The following is a 19,235-nucleotide window of genomic DNA, read 5'->3' as shown; positions in this document are numbered from 1 at the left end:
AAAAGAAGCAATCATCCGCTTAGAGGCGCTTTGCACGCACGCCACTTTGGTTGGTTTCGGCTCATCTCGAAAGACCCATACGCTCCATTGCTGCTTTGTTTTGGGATCGTAACTATAAATCCATGTTTCGTCACCTGTTACTATGTCCCACACCAAATTTGACGCCTCTTCGTTGAAACTGGTAAGCATGGCATTGCAGCAAGTGACGCGATCCGTTTTTTGAATATTCCTTTCCGAAATCATAATCCAATGCTAGTTACGTGTAATTGCAGACTTTTGCCCTCCAATTGCCCAATCGCCTGGTCCGTGTCAAATAGACACCCTACACAGACAGTCCATAATCTAAACCTAGACTGATTTTGTAGGATATGGCAGACAAATTGGTAATATCCCGTCGAAGGAAATTAATACGTAACCAACTCACGTGGCAGTCTGCCCTTTTCAGTGAAATACGACACGGTAAAGTGGAAATGAAAACTGTCTAAGACTCAATTTAGGTATACATTGCGATTTAAAGCTCTGAATGGCTCTGCAACTGTGAGGGTGCGTACAGACTGGCGAATCTGCACACGTGAAGTAAAACAAGAGCTCCTTGTAAAAGAAGAAGAAGAGGGAACAGTAAGGGTGCTGGTGAAATTACAGGCACATGGGAATTGTCAGCTTATATCTCAGGGAGACGGGCGCAGTGGTAGTGTCCTTATGATCGTTGCGATTGAAAGCTCTGAATTTCACTGCAACTGCTATGGACAGGCGTGTCGCTTACCACCAGACGCACGACTTGTTCGTTCCGTCACATGGTATTGTATAAAAAAAAACTAGCAAACCTGTTGCATCCTTCAAATTGTCTTTTAAGAAATTTTTATTATCTAGCCAGGTGTCCAACAGCACTGGCAGTCGTGCGGTGCGATTGTGGCATTCCACTACTGACACTAATATCACAACCACACATATATGGTAACACAGTGATCACACAATACACGCTCACAAAGACTCTACACGTACTCGCAGTTTCTCCTTTTTTAAAATTGAATTTTCATATTTAAATTAAATTCTCTATTTTTCTTTTTACTTGGTCGAAGCCACTTTATTGTTATTTAACTGTAAATTGTTGGCTTCACTGAAAATCAGCGTAACGAGATGTTTCCCTACGTCTCGTTACAAATAAGCTGAATGGAGACCGTTTTGGTACCATCTTAAATATAATACTGTTTTATTTTAAGTAAATGTTATAATGAGGTTATTTTAATATTTTGTTTTTACGTTCTATTTGTATTATGGTTACCAAATAAACTATTTTTCTTTCTTTCTTCTTTCAAACTCGCAAAGATCTGCATGGGCACGATCGTTACAATCTCAAATGGCTTTGGTCACTCACTTTGGGAAAAAATATAAAGTAAAATTGCAAATTGAAGAAGATGATTACATATACAGTGCGAAAACAGCATTCCTAAAAATTGTCAACAAAAAAAAACTTTTTCTTTGAATTTCTGTGAAGTACTTAATAGATTAGACAGAAACAAGCAGGTACTTTGCACCAGAAACTTCAGAAAATTATTTTCGTGTGTCACTTATACGGTAACTTTGCAACTTGCATTGGAAAGTTTCAATAGTTTGTAAGCGAGATAATTGTTGTAACAATCAGAAGGTCTACTCTCAAAATATACAACCGCAGCTGCGTTAGCCATAAAGCTTTCGTTTTGGGCTTCGGATCCCATAGACAATAACGGACCGATAACGTGAATGGTGAAATAGGTTCTTTTACATGCTTATACAAAAATTGAACAGAACAAATGACGAATTTCTTTAGTGTTGTACCATAATCTATCGAAAAATCATTGTCGTCTTGCAAACGTTTAATTAAAGTCGATCAATATTCCATTTAGGAATATTTTACTTCTTATGAAAAATCTGAGTGAGAAAATCGCTTATGATACTTAGTTACAAATGTGGTTATGGCCGCAGCCTCGTTGGCTATAGTGAGAGACTTGACGAATCTAAAGTGACCTCTTTACGTGTTCGCCGTAAGAAACATGACCTCACTTACTTGCACAAGGTTCTTCATGGCGAGATTGATTCTCCTTACCTCTTAAATAAAATAGCTCTCTCTACAAGGCGCAACCCCCGAACACCCAACAAGACGTTTTACTTGCGGACATACACAAATAATACCTCGCTTTACAACCCCCTTGTAAGAATGTGTCGGCTTTACAACGAGATATCTATGAAAAACATCGATTTGGACATTTTTCATCCAAGATCCAGAATGTTTAGACGAGGTAGTAAAGCAACTTGTATAGATTTTCACCCATTCCCTTGACGCTTTAGTATTAAGTAAATAAGTAAATTAACACCAAATTTCACAGTAGTTCTTTCTGTTAGTATAGATTGATGTGTCAACATAAGAAGGGTTACAATCTAGTACAGAACTTTGTTATATCATATTTAATTTGTATCAATGTAATGTTAGCATTCCTAAAATATCTTTATAATATTGTAAATTAATATTAGTAATTTGTTTGGGTAAATTTGAGCATTTTGCTATACAGTAATATTGTACTCTATAGCAAAATACATAATTTAATTAAATTCGGCGCCGGAAGTTGTGATTATTATACTGTGTGATGTTTCGCGATTATACTAGTATTTATAAAATATCTTTGTAATATAAATAGTAGTAATTCATTTGCATAGATTTGTGTACTTTGCTGTACAGTAATTGTACTATTTAGCAAAATACATAATTATGAGATTGGAAACGGAAGTTGTGACCACTGTACCGCGTGCTGTTTCTTAATTGTATTAGCATTTACAAGATATCTCTAAAAATTGTACATAGTAGTATTAACTCGTTTGTATAAATTTGTGTATTTTGCTATACAGTAATTGTACGGTTTAGCAAAATACATGATTAAATAAGATTAGGAAACGGAAGTTGTGATTATTATACGCGGGCTGTTTCTCGCTTGGTTGGGTAACCTGATTGATATCAAGAGGGTAAAGCGGGAAACAGCACGTGCTCGACACGGGTTGTTACTAAAAATTCTCAGGTCAAGATTGTAATCAATGTACGTTCGTGACAATTAAAGTGAAGAAGTTATATCCAGTATTTAGTTATTTTAAATATCCCCTTTTCAAAATAGGCGCCTTGACGTCGAGTTGCGGACACTAGCCCGTTACACCAAGTACCAAGTATCCCCTTTTCATAGTAATTTGATTGTTATCTGAGTTGTTGTCCATATAATAAATAAATAAATAAATAAATAAATAAATAAAAGGAATATCCGGGAATGTCATGTTAGAATATGTTATTTTGCATTTACAAATGCTCAAATATTGCAATAAATGAATTTGTGCAGGAATAAATGTAATTTGAGAGTATACTAGCGAAAATTTTATAATATTAATCTAATGATCTCTATGAATTTCCAACCTCAATATTGATATTAGAAAGAAAGTTGCACAAAAGTCCTCTGACTAATGTTTTTTAGGATGTACCGATAATAATGTTTTATGTGTACCATGCATTTGAAAGTTGTAATAACTTGTGTGTGAATTACGTGTGCAATGTTGCATTATGATGTTTCTAGCGAGGCCGTTACCTCCCTCGTAGCTCGCCATAACATTGCAACCTTGCATTGGTAAGCTTGCTCAGTGGGTTACCTCGAAATTTTACAAGAAAGCCGCATTATTCCACAGGTACTTAATGTTTTTTTTTTATATCAACTGTACTAAATAGAACACGTATGGTATATGATTCATTTTTCAAACAGCTTTAACGTATCTTAAAAAAAACTATCCAAGAGTGACATTTTAATTACATATACACATAACACCAAATTTCATACATAATCTGTTCACCCGTTTCTCTGTAATCGAGTAATATACATTAGAAAAATGTTTAATATTCCGTTTGAAATTACGACTAACCAATTAGATAAGACCATGTGACCATTGACTTAGAAATAAATGGACGACGGGTCTAATACAAAAATCCACGAAAAAGATGTCCCAAGTCAACCTATTTAAACGTAGTGACATGTAAAGGAATATGAAAAAGCTAAAACGTTGAATTTAAATTGTAATGTCATCGCAGTACTGTCTAATTTTGCTTGCTTCGCTGTCAGTCGAACAAACGAAGACTAAAGCGTGAATGACGCTCTATATACGATTTTAACGCCCTATAAGTTCGGACACTTTTTAGCGCGGACCCGACGTCCATATAATTGTAAGTCAATGCACGTGACACAATTTTTGTTTCTAGGTTATTAATATAATTTTCTTATCGATTCGAAACTTAAAAACGTCATTTTTTAACCTATACTGCTCATTCGCTGTGCTGACTTCCCTAAGAAGAACGAGCATGAAACTCTAGGCATTGCTCTTTTCAAATAAACTTAAATGCTGTGGAATACACTTTGAATCATATTTGTGTGGAATCTAGACTCATGTCGTCTTTCCATCCTTCTTTATCTAAAACATACTCATCAATTTAGTAATATGACTTTTCAATTAAAATACTTTTAATGTAAGTTTCAAACTTAGGAGATTATAATCTTAATATACGCTCCGGAATGTTATCGTAAAAACGTATGCAGTTCCCCATAAAAGAATCGTTTAAATTAGTTAAACGAAATCTTGGTACCATGAGTTGGGACTTAGTTCTAAGGTTAATATTATGGTCATCTTCTTTTTTAATGAAATTTTTAATATACAAAATATTTCAGTAAATAAAAAGTGATATCGCAGTTATGATACCAGTCTCCTTAAACTTTTCTTTAATAAACATAATGAATCGCTCGTTTTTGCAACACACATAAGTATGTTTTGTACATCTGCCGCTTTAACCCACTTGAAAAATCAAGAATACTTGAAATAAAATGAAAATTTTCTAAGAAATCTTCAATATCGTAGAATGTCATATCAAAAAATCTGCACAATTATTGCAATTAGGTACTAATTAAACCATTGAAAAGTTACAGAAAAGGTTCATGTAGCATTTAACCTATTCTTGCAAATTAACTGCAAAACTTACATCATATGAAATAGTTTGAAATAATTTTAAAAGGGCTACACTAGAAACCCGTAGAAAAGTGATTGATCTGACCTTCATCAAAAAAATTGTCTCAGACATTATTGATTGCCTTGGTCTGCTCTCTAAAATAGAAGTTCTTACTTAGCGAACTGTTGGTTTGACGCGATATCACCACAGCAGCTGTCCAACGGCAACACGAAAAATCATCTTAATACATCATCAGTCCGTGAGAGACTAGAGTGGGCAGCGCGACAACCCCCTAACACCTGGGCGGACGCATAAAGACCGGCAACCGATGCAACTACCGAAGAAACAATCCAAGGTCAGTCGGTGCGTTCAATTACCCCATTTTGGCCCCGTCAGGACTAGTCAACTTATGTCTCAGAGTGACAGGCGCAGAAACAGTGCTCCTCAGATCTTTGCGGTTCAAAGCTCTGAGTGGCACTGTTATGGACAGGCGTGTAGCATAATATCAGGCGCACAACTTGTTTGTCCCGTCACTAGATATTATAATTGTAACTTTTTTATTTAAGAAATACCGGTCTCAAAAGTTTATTCATCGGCTTTTTTCGATTTCCATGGGATCCCCTCATCAGATTCTGACTTCTTGGTGACAATGGGACTGACAGACAGACAGACTCCTTTGTACATTTTATACTTTTTAACCGACTTCAAAAAGGAGGAGGTTCTGTATGTTCTTTTTTTTTCTTTTTTTTTGTATGTATGTTACGCGATAACTCCGGTATTTGTGAACCGATTTTCATGATTCTTTTTTTGTTGGAAAGGGGGTACCTCCATAGGGGTCCCATTTCATTTTGAAGAAAATCATGCACCTCGAAGGGTGGCTGTTCACGCATGAAGATTCATTTTTATAATTAGCGCCTAACTTTAATTTAGGAGCAATTACTTTAATGGTTGATTTTGCTATTTCTCCAATTCAAGGTGTTTTTCTCTCAATATACTTTGTGTAGTGTCGTAGTGAGAACCTATTTTTATTATCTCCAGCGTCAAGTCCTGTATAGTGGCGAACTAGGGGACATTTCAATAAAACTTAGCAAATAGACGTATGACTTTTGAGGTCGGTTTTTTTAGTACTCTGTACTGAGATTATTGACTTCATTTATTGATTACATGTATTGTGTCAAGTGGAAAGTCGACTTTTACTTGCGGAAAATATTTTTTTAATATGCAATAGCCGAAACCCGATCTCCGTTCGACATCCGTCCGAAACAATTACTGCCAAATAAGCAATACTTGACCAAATGGAAAGACGTGTAATGCGAATGAAGCTTCATACTGGATATTTGTCTTTTAATTTTGTCGAATATTACTTATGTGACCATTGACTTACAAATAAATGGACGACGGGTCTAATACAAAAGCCACGAAAAAAATGTCCCAAGTCAACCTATTCGAAATTTAAATTGCAATGTCATCGCAGTATCGCGCTGTCAGTAGAACAAATGAAGACTAAAGCGGAGTTTGGCGCTCTGTATACGATTTTAGCGCCTTACAAGTGCGGACACTTTTTAGCGCGGACCCGACGTCCATATAATTGTAAGTCAACGTATTTGACAGTAATTGTTTCGGACGGACGTCAGACGGAGATCGAGAATAGACCCCCAGCATCGTCGGCATCAGGGACAACCTCGAAAGTCTATTCTTTCAAACAAAAATAGAATTCTGAAATCTAACTCTAAAATCTAAATCCCAAATGTCGACCATCGCCATTGACTTACAATTATATGGACGTCGGGTCCGCGCTAAAAAGTGTCCGAACTTATAGGGCGTTAAAATCGTATACAGAGCGTCATTCACGCTTCTGTCTTCGTTTGTTCGACTGACAGCGAAGCAAGCAAAATTAGACAGTACTGCGATGACATTACAATTTAAATTCAATGTTTTAGCTTTTTCATATTCCTTTAAATGTCACTACGTTTAAATAGTTTGACTTGGGACATTTTTTTCGTGGTTTTTGTATTAGACCCGTCGTCCATTTATTTGTAAGTCAATGACCATCGCAGAAACTTTTCATTTAGTTCCACTCTCACCGTTCCTCCTTCGGTCGACTAGAAGGTCCGGAGCACTCCATTGCTATGTCGTTGATATTCCACCTATTCGCACTAAGCGCTTTGCTTCCTCCTTTCTGATGTGTACGGCAAAGGAATGGAATGCTCTACTGTATTTCCCGAAAAGTACAATTTGGGGCTATTCAAAGTTACAGTGAATAGGCATTTTTTAGACAATCGCGTCCTATCCTATAGTAGATTGTGGCCAAGCGTGTGTCCATTATTTATTAAAAAAAAATTCTAAATCAGTCCACAACTGATGGAGAAATCGGTAAGTACACTGACATTGCTACAAAATTTGACGATTTTCCTCGATTTCAATGGATCATCTGATTCTCAAACTTAGTAGCAATGGGACCACCATAAACTTAGTAGCAATGGGACCACCACTCTTTCAAACAAAAAAAGAATTTCAAAATCGGTCCACAATTGCCGGAGAAATCGGAAAATATACATACAGCCAAACGTATAACCTCATCCTTTTTTTTTGAAGTCGGTTAATAAAAAGGGGACAATGTCAGAACGAACCGCAGTAGTCGCTCTGTTTTCAACCTGCCCCCCGATCTTTACCAACACATTTCACGTGGAAGTTTGTTGTAGAGCAGTTTTACATGTTCTAGTTTTCAGTTGATCAGAACAATTGGCCCGTTAATACGAACTAAACATTTCGCACACGATAGTAAATACTGTCGTAACTCAATTATTCTGGAATTCAGAAAACACGATTTGAAAGTTTAAAAAATACTGAACGAAACCTATAATACATATGTATTCTAGTTTATTAATATGGATAACTAAATATTATTGTATAAATAAAAAATAATCACATTCGCAAACAAGATTCATTCAGGTATTATTTTCTTCTTTCAAATCGTGTTTTCTTAATTCAACAATCTGGAGTTACGACAGTAATTAGTTACATGTGCGATTTATTATTATTAAAAAATTATCTCACCTTGTTGCTCCAACACAGAAACACCGAGAAATCTCTTCAAAATTCCACTAAACACAAATAAAATAACACCAACGTACACAACTCTAAAATGTACAGTGTTTTAATAGTTCCGTGTAAGTGATTTTATATAATTTTTAAGTATTTTAACGCGAAAATGTGTTTTATAAACACGGAAACAACGAACGAGCGTTCTTGGGAAAAGCAATCGATTTCTGGTGAGAGGGAAGGGATATATTCGTCTATGAGTGAAAAAGAGAGAGAGGATTAATCAAATGGGGAAAGGGAGAGAGAGAAAGGTTATAGGGTAGATTAAACGGGGCGGGCGAGTATATTATGTTTGTACAAATGCCGTGTTCTCAGTTGGATTGTAATAATACAACTGTATTACACATATTACAGAAAAATAACATGCTAGCGCGCAGGTTTGCACGTTGTAATGTAGAAGTCACAAAGTTATTTACCTTGTTCAAGGCGTACTGCCAAACTTTTCTACACATCCAGCCTGTACGATGTTATAAAAAAAGCCTGTGGGCCAAGTGTGTACTGGATGTCCTACGAATATAATATAATAACAGCTGTAGTGATGCAACGGAAACGGAAGAAAATGTCAAAAGTAAATCTTAACGGAAACAGAAGCGGATGGATTTAGTAGCAGTAGAACTCCTGGTGAAAGAGTTCGTCGTTCGAAGTACTGCCATCTTACCTATTTCTGCCGCCAAGCGGTAATATCAGCATTACTGTGTTCCGGATTTGAAGGATAAGGGTGCTTGCGAAATTACAGGCACATGGGACTTGTCAACTTACGTCTCAGAGTGACGGGCGCAGTGGTAATGCCCTTCAGATCTTTGCGATTTAAAGCTCTGAGTGGCACTGCAACTGTTATGGACAGGCGTGTCGCTTGCCATCAGGCGTATGACTTGTTCGTCCCGTCACTTGATGTTACAAAAAAAACAAAAAACACTTTTCGCCTCAACCGATATTTCTAGCTTTTTTATTCAAAAATTTATCCAGTTACTTACCTGATAGGTTAGCCACCAGCTATTCACATTTAATTTCTTAAAAACAATACTAAGTTCAGTGAAATTCCATTACAAAAGAAGGTTATTATACTGTTTAAATGAATACTCTGTGTGACAAAGTCACGAGGGGCGCTTGTCTTAGTGGGTGTTGAACCCTCTGACGGGGAAATGCTCTGCCTGTGGTACTACTGGTTAGTTATACTTCGAGAGAGATGTAGGTGATTTTGTATCGAGTTTTTTTGTGATAGCAAGGTACGGGGCGAACAAGTCGTGCGTCCGGTGGTAAGCGACACACCAACTCATAACAGTAAGACACTTCCTCAACACTCATCAACAATGCTCATATTACTGCTTGGCGGTAGAAATAGATAAGGTGGCAGTACTCTACTGCTACAATTCTATAAATCTGTACCAGTACAGGCCTGACAGTATAACCTCAGTACAGAGTATACTAAAAAAACCGACCTCAAGTCATTTATCCCCTAGTTTGCCACCCGCAAATTTAAATGGGACCACTACTGAGGTTCCTTCTTTCCAACGAAAAAAACATCAAAATCGATCGACAAATCCGAGCAATCACGTACCATATACACAAAAAACTACTCTCGTCGAACTCGTCGAAAACCTCCTGCTTTTTTAGAGTCGGTTAAAAAAGTGCTTAAAAACTTTTGTACGTTTATTCCGGTGGGATGTCGATTAGCAGGACATCATCAAGTACTTGATCGTAAGATCGCGTAATCTAACTCACACGCAACTCGCTTGGAACCACAAAAAAACAAACAGTACCACTTTATTTTAACTGCAATTTCCCAATCCCCTAAGATAACTAGAGCAGTAGAGTGATCTAAAAAAGCCCCACGAATTATGCTATTCTCAACCCTGCACCTATTAAAATAAGGGTGTACGCTGAAACTCTTTGTAAAGAGTGTAGTACTGTCGCCTTCATTATGTGCAAGCTCGTAGAAATATGCAAAATAGATTTTCATGGAAAATTTCTGTTCACAGTTTGGTTTTGTAAATATTTTAGTCGCCTCATGAAAATGATAATTTTCTCTGTCAGCAATCTTTGACCAAATGCACGGTTAATTGTTTTCTTATTCGCAAATTCACGGCGTGGCTTATTCCAGCCTGACCATAGTCGAGTTTTTTAAATTTGACTAGACAGAAAAAAGTCGCTATTTAATCGGTTCTAGTTGCAAAAAACTAAACAAAACTTAGTCACGGAACGAACCAACGGACCTCACGAATTTCTCTATGTGCTTGCGTCGTGTCTTTGTACTTGGTTTTTCAACGACTTTTTTAGTCGTAGCGCCATCTATGAGAAATCTTTGACAGATTTATCACCCAGTTAGGTACCTTTACAGCTACCAGTCCTGGCGAGAGATGTCGCTATTCACTGTATTAATTAAATTTTTATTGAATTGATATTCAATTATTTTTTGTGAAATTACTCCACTAATTTGTTATAATTATTAATACAAAGATCGAACACTCAGAAAAAACACTCAGAAAAAATTCCTTCGATCCGGTCGGATTCGAACCGACGTCTTCTTGCATACCGTGCCAGACGCTATACCAACTAAGCCACGGAACGAACCAACGGACCTCACGAATTTCTCTATGTGCTTGCGTCGTGTCTTTGTACTTGGTTTTTCAACGACTTTTTTAGTCGTAGCGCCTTAATTTAATTAAAACTTAGTCGCTCCGCCGTTCAAAAGTTATAAGGGTGTTTTACTGTCCACACTGGAATAAGCGGCATTATTTCTCTATCTCGAGAACCACAACACCTAGCTTTGATCTGATTACACTAAAAAAAGTCGTGATTTAGTCGGTTCTATTCGTAAAAAACTACATTTAGTAGTTACGCCGTTTTGAAGTTATACAGTCCACGCTAAAAAAGCTTATTCCGGCTGCACCATTTTTGAATCTCGAGAACCACAGCTCCGAGCTTAGATCTGATTGCACCCAGAAAGTTGTGAATTAGTGTATTCTAGTAGCAATTTTAGAATTAGTCGCCCCAATACATGTAGGTATACATTTACGTAGAAAAATCGTACACATAATGAAAAATGTGTATCTATATTCCGTCCTACATCTCGCAAATTTGAGTTGTCATTCTAAATAAGAAGTATACAATTTTGAAAAGAAATGCTACATTTTGCTAAGACTATTTCCTTTATTTTTTTTTTCTTTATTTTTTTCCATCATTTAAATATAAGTATTTAAATTTTGACAGCTCGAATTCTAATCAATTAGTGATGTCGTAATACGTCTCCGTTTAGATTTTTTTATAACAATCGATTTTATTTATGAAGAAGCTTAAATCATGAATGTGAGCGGGTTAAAAAAAATATTGCGTAATTGGTATCGTGATGTTGCGTTTGACAATTTGTGTACACAAGAATTAATAATTATTTATAATTTATTTAATTTCACAGGTCACAAATTTTAGCAACATGAATAATCTTCGTTACATAATCTGTTGGCTCGATAAATATCAGCTAAAGAGCATGTCGCTTCACTAAAATTAAAAAATAAGAGTCCAGGAAGGAAATGTTGCATTTTTGTCTGTGGTTGCACAATGGTTCTTTGTCCATAATTACGGAGGCATGCATTATGTCAAAAGTTAAATAAATCATTGGACGGAGGTCACTGCTCTAAATGTACTTTGTGAAATCACTCAAGATATCGTGTTCGTGTTCAGCCATATTTATTCATTTAATTAACAGCGAGCACCCCGGAGTTTTGTGAAATAAAAAACAAAATTGGAAAAAAACAAACGAATTTTGTGAAAAAAAAATAAACAAAATAAAATCATAACAGGTCCGAAAATTAAGTTAGCGTAGTGTCATTGGAGATATCAATATGGCGAAAGATCAAATCGAATTTTGTCACCTTTTGATATATGTTTAAGTATACGAGCCCTACGGTGGGTCGGGCTAGGCTTGCGGCGCGTGGTTGGGCTTAGATTACGGGGTGTGCTTATGCTCTTCAGTGGTACAGCGGTTAGTTCTATGGGCGTGAAAAAATAAAGAAACAAAAAACAAAATAAAAACAGAACAGGTCCAAAAATTAAGTTAGCGTAGTGTCATTTTGGAGATATCAATATGGCGAAAGATCAAATCGAATTTTGTCACCTTTTGATATATGTTTAAGTATACGAGCCCTACGGTGGGTCGGCCTAAGCTTGCGGTGCGTGGATGAGCTTAGATTACGGGGCGTGCTTATGCTCTTCGGTGGTACAGCGGTTAGTGCTATGGGCGTGAAAAAATAAAGAAACAAAAAACAAAATAAAAACAGAACAGGTCCAAAAATTAAGTTAGCGTAGTGTCATTGGAGATATCAATATGACGAAAGTTCAAATCTAATTTTGTCACCTTTTGATATATAAGTATATAACGCTGCACAATTAAACCACTTCTTATTTGGAATATCTTTATTGACTAAACTTAAAAATAACTTAGGAATACTTCTTCTTCACAAACGTAATTCTTCAAGAAATTCAGACAAAAATATTCGAGACTCTTGTTTTATTGTGAAACCTCCATGTGTTGTGGATGCGGAGCATCTGAAAAATAAAAGAAATAAATGAGCAAATAAACTCAATTACTAGTTTCGAGCGCTACTTCTAATCTCTGCGAGTACAGAATATGCTCACTTCGAGTATAGTGTACTCACTTCAAGTATTGTGTGTTCTCACTTCGGGTATTGATTAAGTAGCAGTAGAGCTCCTTGTGAAAGAGTTCGTCCAGGGAAGTACTGCCACCTTACCTACTTCTGCCGCCAAGCAGTAATGTCAGAATTACTGTGTTTCGGTTTCGAAGAGTAAGGGTACTGGTGGAATTACAGGCACATTGGACTTGTCAACTTAAGTCTCAGGGTGACGGGCGCAGTGGCAGTGCCCCTCTGATCTTTGTAATTTGAAGCTCTGAGTGGCACTGCAGCTGTTATGTCACTTGATGTTGTAAAATGAAAAATATATTGTGTCAGTAATTTTCAGGCATCGAGTATATAACCAGAAATAGAGACTAATTTGTTTGAAAACTATTCTGCCATCATTCCGGTGACAACTGCGCTCCGATTGGCCAGCCCGAATTCGAAACAATTGACGGGTGTCGTCAACTGTTTCACTTCAAATCGACCAGTTAAGTTGAGCTTTGCTGTAATGGACCAAAATTGCAAAATTACATATTTAATTACCGATGAAATGTGATTCCGTTTGTTTTGTAATTAGATGTTTTGCTGTTTTTCCCACACCACCGGATAGAACAGCACGGCATTGTTAGAGAAATTATCTTCATACGGAGACATACACACAGGTCAGTAGTTGGCCTGTCTATATTTCAGTGCAAACGGGAGTTGATATTTATAAGAGCTGTATCGCTAATGTGTTACCAGGAATAGATGGCCCTTATTTCGTCTCTATTTCTGGTTATACAGGGTCCGTCCCAAAAGTATCGAACATTTTTTTTGGGAGTGTTGCCGAACGGCGGGAAGCGCTCCGCTTGGCAACAGAAAGTGGTGGGGGGATCTAGCCGATACAGCGCGACCGGTCCCAGTTGGCTCCGAGCACCTGGAGCGGCAGGACGTGCGTTCGCGTAGAGCTCTAAACGACACCTCGTCGAAGTTTTTAAAAGTAGCGCGATGACGGATCCGTTAGAACAGAGGTACGCAGTGAAATTTTGTGTTCTACTCGGCAAAAATACTGTTGAAACCAACGAGATGATTAAACAGGCCTTCAAGGACAAAGCCTTGTCCGAATCCTCGGTCAGGAAGTGGCACAAGATGTTCCGTGACGGAAGGGAAGAGGTGACCGACGAAGCCCGCTCTGGTCGTCCTTCAACATCGCGGACCGACGAGAACGTTGACCGTGTGCGTCAGCTTCTCAACGAGGATCGTCGTCAAGGAGTGCGGTTGATAGCACAGACCCTCAACATCGCCAAGTCGACCGTGCATCGCATCGTGACCGAGGAGTTGCACATGCGCAAGGTGTGCGCCAAGCTGGTGCCAAAAGTGTTAACGGATGAGCAAAAGGACTTGCGGGTGCTGCGCTGTCGTGAACTGTTGGACTTGTGTGAACGTGATCCGGACTTTTTGGATACAGTGATAACAGGAGACGAGACCTGGGTATTTGAGTATGACCCGGAGACGAAGCGCATGAGTGCGGAGTGGCACACCTCGGCGTCACCCCGTCCGAAAAAGGCCCGGATGAGCAAAAGTCGAGTGAAATGCATGCTCATTGTGTTTTTTGACGTGCGCGGTGTCGTCCTCCACGAGTTCGTGCCCCAAGGACAAACTGTGAACTCCGCTTTTTACGTGGAAGTGCTCAAAAGGCTCCGGCAGAGGGTCACTCGCGTGCGGCCAGGAATGAAAGACACGTGGCGGCTGCACCATGACAATGCGCCAGCGCACACAGCCTTCATTGTTAGCAACTATCTGGCCAAAGCAGGAGTCCCGCTGGTCCCGCAGCCTCCCTACAGTCCTGACGTCGCCCCGGCAGACTTCTTCTTGTTTCCCAGCATCAAGTCGAAGCTCAAAGGCAAGCATTGGGGCACAATTAAGGACATCCAAGAAGCTACGACGAGGGCGCTGAAGGACCTACCCGTTGACGTCTTCCAGGGGGCCTTCCGGGCATGGAAAACTCGCCTACAAAAGTGCATCGATGCTGAAGGGTGTTATTTTGAAGAGTACTAATGTATGGTACCGATAAGTTCAATAAAAGTATTTTTCCTGAAAAATGTTCGATACTTTTGGGACGGACCAGATATACTCGATGTTTTCAGGTAAGCTTTTTGTGCTCAATTTTTATTATTCAATTACTCGAATATATCATCGTGAAATATTAAACAATATTTCAGGTTACCACACGCGAATATTAAATAATACTTCATGATGATATTCTACAAATATTTAAATAAAAATAAATTGTCACCAAAATTTAGTACTTACCTGAAAATTATCCGTGTATTGATTTTGAGTACAGTGTGAATGAATTTGGAATACCTTGCTTACTCGATTAAAGTACACTGACTTAAAATATACATATATAGTATACAAAAAAATCTACCTTTTATATGTTCAGTTATTATTAATTCCTAAATCAGACAAAGTATTACTTAATTAACATAATATATCGAGTTCTTATAGTGATCTAACCTTGAACTCAATCCTAATATAATGCGTACTCAATTTGAGTATAATACTCAGCTCGAGCAAAGTAGTACACACTTTGAATAGTATATACACGACTTTCACCATAATTTAAACAGGCATAATTAATTGTTATTCAATGTATTTACCTCCTCCGCCGTCATTGAACATGAATTCATCCTGGTATTCCTTTAGGAACTGCTCGGAACGATGCTCGTCTAGGAACAATGAGTACACCTTCTTCACGTCCTCCATGCTTACCTGTATTACAACAATAATATAAAATTATTATGTAGCAGTCTGATTTATGCATTGACTTACAATTATATGGAAGTCGGGTCCGCGCTAAAAAGTGTCCGAACTTATAGGGCGTTAATATCGTATACAGAGCGTCATTCACGCTTTAGCCTTCGTTTATTCGACTGACAGCGAAGCAAGCAAATTTAGACAGTACTGCGATAACATTACACTTTAAATTCAACGTTTTAGCTTTTTCATATTCCTTTACATGTCACTACGTTTAAATAGGTTGACTTGGGACATTTTTTTCGTGGTTTGTGTATTAGACCCGTCGTCCATTTATTTGTAAGTCAATGGATTTATGTTAAAATCAGGCAGAAAGGATCAATTGTACGGACAACGGCACACCAGACTACACATTTTTGTTCGAAAATCGCCTCCAGTGCAACGGAACAAGATACGTCAATGTGTAGCTTGTTGTGCTGGCGTGTGTACATCTGTCTCTAAAATATTTCAGGTAAGTTTTCATAGCAGTAGAGCTCCTTGTGAAAGAGTTCGTCTAGGGAAGTACTGCCAGCTTACCTATTTCTGCCGTGAAGCAGCGATGTGACCATTACTGCGTTTCGTTTTGAAAGGGTAAGAGTGCTGGTGACATTACAGGCACATGGGACTAGTCAACTTATGTCTCAGGGCGACGGGTGCGGTGGCAGTGCCCCTCAGATCTTTGAAATTTAAAACTTTGAGTGGCACTGCAACTGTCACGGACAGGCGCGTCGCTTACCACCAGGCGCACGACTTGTTCGTTACGTCACTTGTTATCATGAATAAGCCGCCTTCTTCAGTCGGCAGTCTGATCAAAACTGCTCTTAACGTCTTTTGTTACAAAGAAGTCTTGTCTTTGTTGTCAGTTGGTCCGCTGGTCATCCATGGAGCCTGGATAAGGCATTCAGCCTTTCTGATCTGTTCCGAGACTGGGACAGCATTTGTCGGTGCCAACCTACCTTACCTCGTCACGGGGGGCCTCGAATAATTAAATAGAACGATCGGTTAACGTGAATTTTATTGTAGCAGTAAAGAAAGAGATGGTGCAGGAAGGGAAAAGGGCCTGTCATCATCATCGTCATTCGGCCATAAGACGCCCATTGCTGGGCATAGGCCTCCCCCAACGATCTCCACGACGATCGGTCCTACGCTGCCCGCATCCATCGGCTTCCCGCCCGCGACCTTTACGCGCCCGCCTACCCACTGAGCGTCGTCCGGTGCGCGGTCGTCATTGAAGAACCTTCCCGCACTGACGGTCATCGGTTTTCCTAACTATGTGCCCCACCCACTGCCACTTCAGCTGAGCAATTCTTCGAGCTGTGTCGGTTACATTACTTCTCCGAGCATCGCTCTCTCCATTGCCCGCTGAGTGACCTTGAGCCTTCTTATGAGGACCATAGGGCCTGTATTTTCTACAAATATTATGCTTTACAAGCAGTTAGGTTACATGATTTCTAATGGTATATGGTCTGAATTTTAAGTGAAATCGAGCACGTGTGCTCGCTTCAGAAATTTAGTAGAGAGTGGCGACAGAAAGAAGAAAAGTAAGAGTGACGAAGGAAAGGAATTAAAAAACAATTCGAAATTTCAGAGTAAGTGGAAAAGGAACCAGAGAAAAGGGTGATAAAAACATGGAATAACGGTGGAGGAGGTCTCATCATCACAGCCTACCGTATACCTTGCTGACATTACAAGTAACAGGTTACTTGATATCATAAAAACAAAGACTCCTAAGAAAGATTCGTCCTGACGAACAAGGTGCGCCTGCTGTTAAGCGACACGCTTGTCCATAGTTGCAGCGCCATTTTAAATCGCAAAGATCTGAAAAGCACTGCCATTGCACGCGTCACCCTGAGACATAAGTTGACAAGTTTCCATGTGCCTGTAATTTCACCAGCACCCTTACCCTTTAATACCGGAACGCAGTAAAGCTCACATTACTGCTTGGCAACTAGTACTTAACTGGAAGAAATCTCACAAACTCTACTGCTATCAAAAGTTTGAAGTCACGAACAGGATCACATGGAGTTTCATTCAAGCCGCAGCTCCCAACTTTGGGGGATGCTGGGAACGGTTGGTACGGACTGAAAGTGGCATTAAAAAGTAGACTACAGTTAATTTAACAATTCAGTCTAATTCTGAACCTCCTTTTTTCCAAGTCGGTTAAAATACGCGGTATGACGACTGTATGGAGTTATATAACTCACCTCAGTGGCCTTTCTGCGTTTGGAGACAAGCGAAGCCGTGGTGATTAGTTGTATGGCATATCGTAGAGATGTTTCTGTAGCTACTCTTGTCAAAACTGTCAAAGCGTCCGCTGACATTTGACAGTCCTCTTCTTCGCACCTGTTGTTATACGTAATGTTATCGCATTTATTATTATGCTTTGTGGAAATAATGAAGGTTCTTAAAGACGAGTACGTGTTTAGGCCACGAGGCTTTGCCGAGTGACCTAAGTAATAGGTACGAGATCGTAAGACCTAATTATGTAATGATTGCACACAATACTTTTTCTACGAGTAAATAAAATAACGAAACACAACCATTATTTAATGTCATCGAGTATATAACCAGAAATAGAGATGAAATGTCATTTAATTTGTTTGGAAACCATTCTGCCAAATCATTACGGTGACAACTGCGCTCCGATTGGCCAGCCCCAATTCGAAACAATTTCACTTCAAATCGACCAGTTTAACTTGAGCTTTGCTGTAATGGACGAAAATTGAACAATTACATATTTAATAACAGACGAAATGTGATTCCGTTTGTTCTGTAATTATATGTTTTTTTTTCACATCACCGAATGGAATAGCTCCTCATTGTTTGAGATATTATCTTTATTACAATAAATACAGAATATTTTTGGAATATACGGAGACATACACACAGGTCAGTTGTTGGCGCTGTACTATTTCAGCTTTCTAATTTGTGATTTCAGTGCAAACGAGAGTTGATATTTAAATGGATGGATAGATGGCCCTTATTTCGTCTCTATTTCTGGTCATATACTAGATGCATTATAGTAGAAAGAGGTGAACTAATGACATTTTGCGTTATTGTCAGCTCCTCCATTCAGAGAAAACTGCCACTGCGCCCCTGAGACAAGTTACAGAGAACACTTTTCAAATGGTGCCCTAGAAAGATTTCTTTGTCTAGCAAGTGCTGAGGCATATATACCATATATTATACGAGGCATATGATAATGTTGTCAAAAACTTGTGAAGAAATAAACGGCAATTAATTTCATCCATCCATTCGTTCATTTTCTAGACCAAGATCTACTAAAAGAAGATAATCTTCTTTCACCATTCACCTTACTCACCTTATATTAAGTATCTCGCGAAGCTCACTGTGGCTGTACGGCGAAGTGGGCACGATGATCATTCTGTCCAGAAGGTCCAATGGTATCCCATGGGGTGATTTGTAGTTGGTGCCACGGATACGCGTGATACCTGGATTACCATCACATCAAAACTTGTTCGAACCAAGTAACTTAACCAGGGCTATCTGTATGCTCAGGTATTTTATTTATTTATTCAGCATTGCCAACAAAGTAAATAATTAATAATTAACAGGTAATTGCAACTTCGTTTATAGGCATCCACAGCATGCATTTATATATTATTTTACAAAAAAATCTTCAATCATAATTTGGGAAAAAAATTTCGTCTACGCCGTTTTTCGATATAGCGTTTTTTATGTAAAACGGCTGTTGAAAAAAATGG

General features: G+C 38.5%; 1 protein-coding gene across 1 annotated transcript; it reads right to left on the bottom strand.

Annotated features, from left to right (window-relative positions):
- Positions 1-12,504: 12,504 nt before the first annotated feature.
- LOC113234510 (ruvB-like helicase 2) lies at positions 12,505-19,003 on the bottom strand. Its single transcript, XM_026469852.1, has 4 exons — positions 18,833-19,003; positions 17,715-17,853; positions 15,375-15,486; positions 12,505-12,643 (listed from the first exon to the last, which is right to left on the bottom strand). The coding sequence occupies exons 1-4, from the start codon at positions 18,892-18,894 to the stop codon at positions 12,606-12,608; spliced, it is 351 nt and encodes a 116-aa protein (XP_026325637.1). The 5' UTR covers positions 18,895-19,003; the 3' UTR covers positions 12,505-12,605.
- Between the last annotated feature and the right edge of the window lie 232 nt (positions 19,004-19,235).

Source organism: Hyposmocoma kahamanoa, unplaced genomic scaffold, assembly GCF_003589595.1.
Source record: "Hyposmocoma kahamanoa isolate Upper Pololo Valley unplaced genomic scaffold, ASM358959v1 84, whole genome shotgun sequence".
Classification (NCBI taxonomy): Eukaryota; Metazoa; Arthropoda; class Insecta; order Lepidoptera; family Cosmopterigidae; genus Hyposmocoma; species Hyposmocoma kahamanoa.
This window is presented reverse-complemented; position numbering and strand designations above follow the sequence as displayed.

Coding starts and splice junctions, on each gene's coding strand:
- LOC113234510 (XM_026469852.1), bottom strand. CDS start 18,894: ATGATCATCGTGCCCACTTCGCCGTACAGCCACAGTGAGCTTCGCGAG. Junction 17,854..18,832: donor CGCGAGATACTTAATATAAG/GTGAGTAAGGTG, acceptor GTATAACAACAG/GTGCGAAGAAGAGGACTGTC. Junction 15,487..17,714: donor AACGCAGAAAGGCCACTGAG/GTGAGTTATATA, acceptor GTTGTAATACAG/GTAAGCATGGAGGACGTGAA.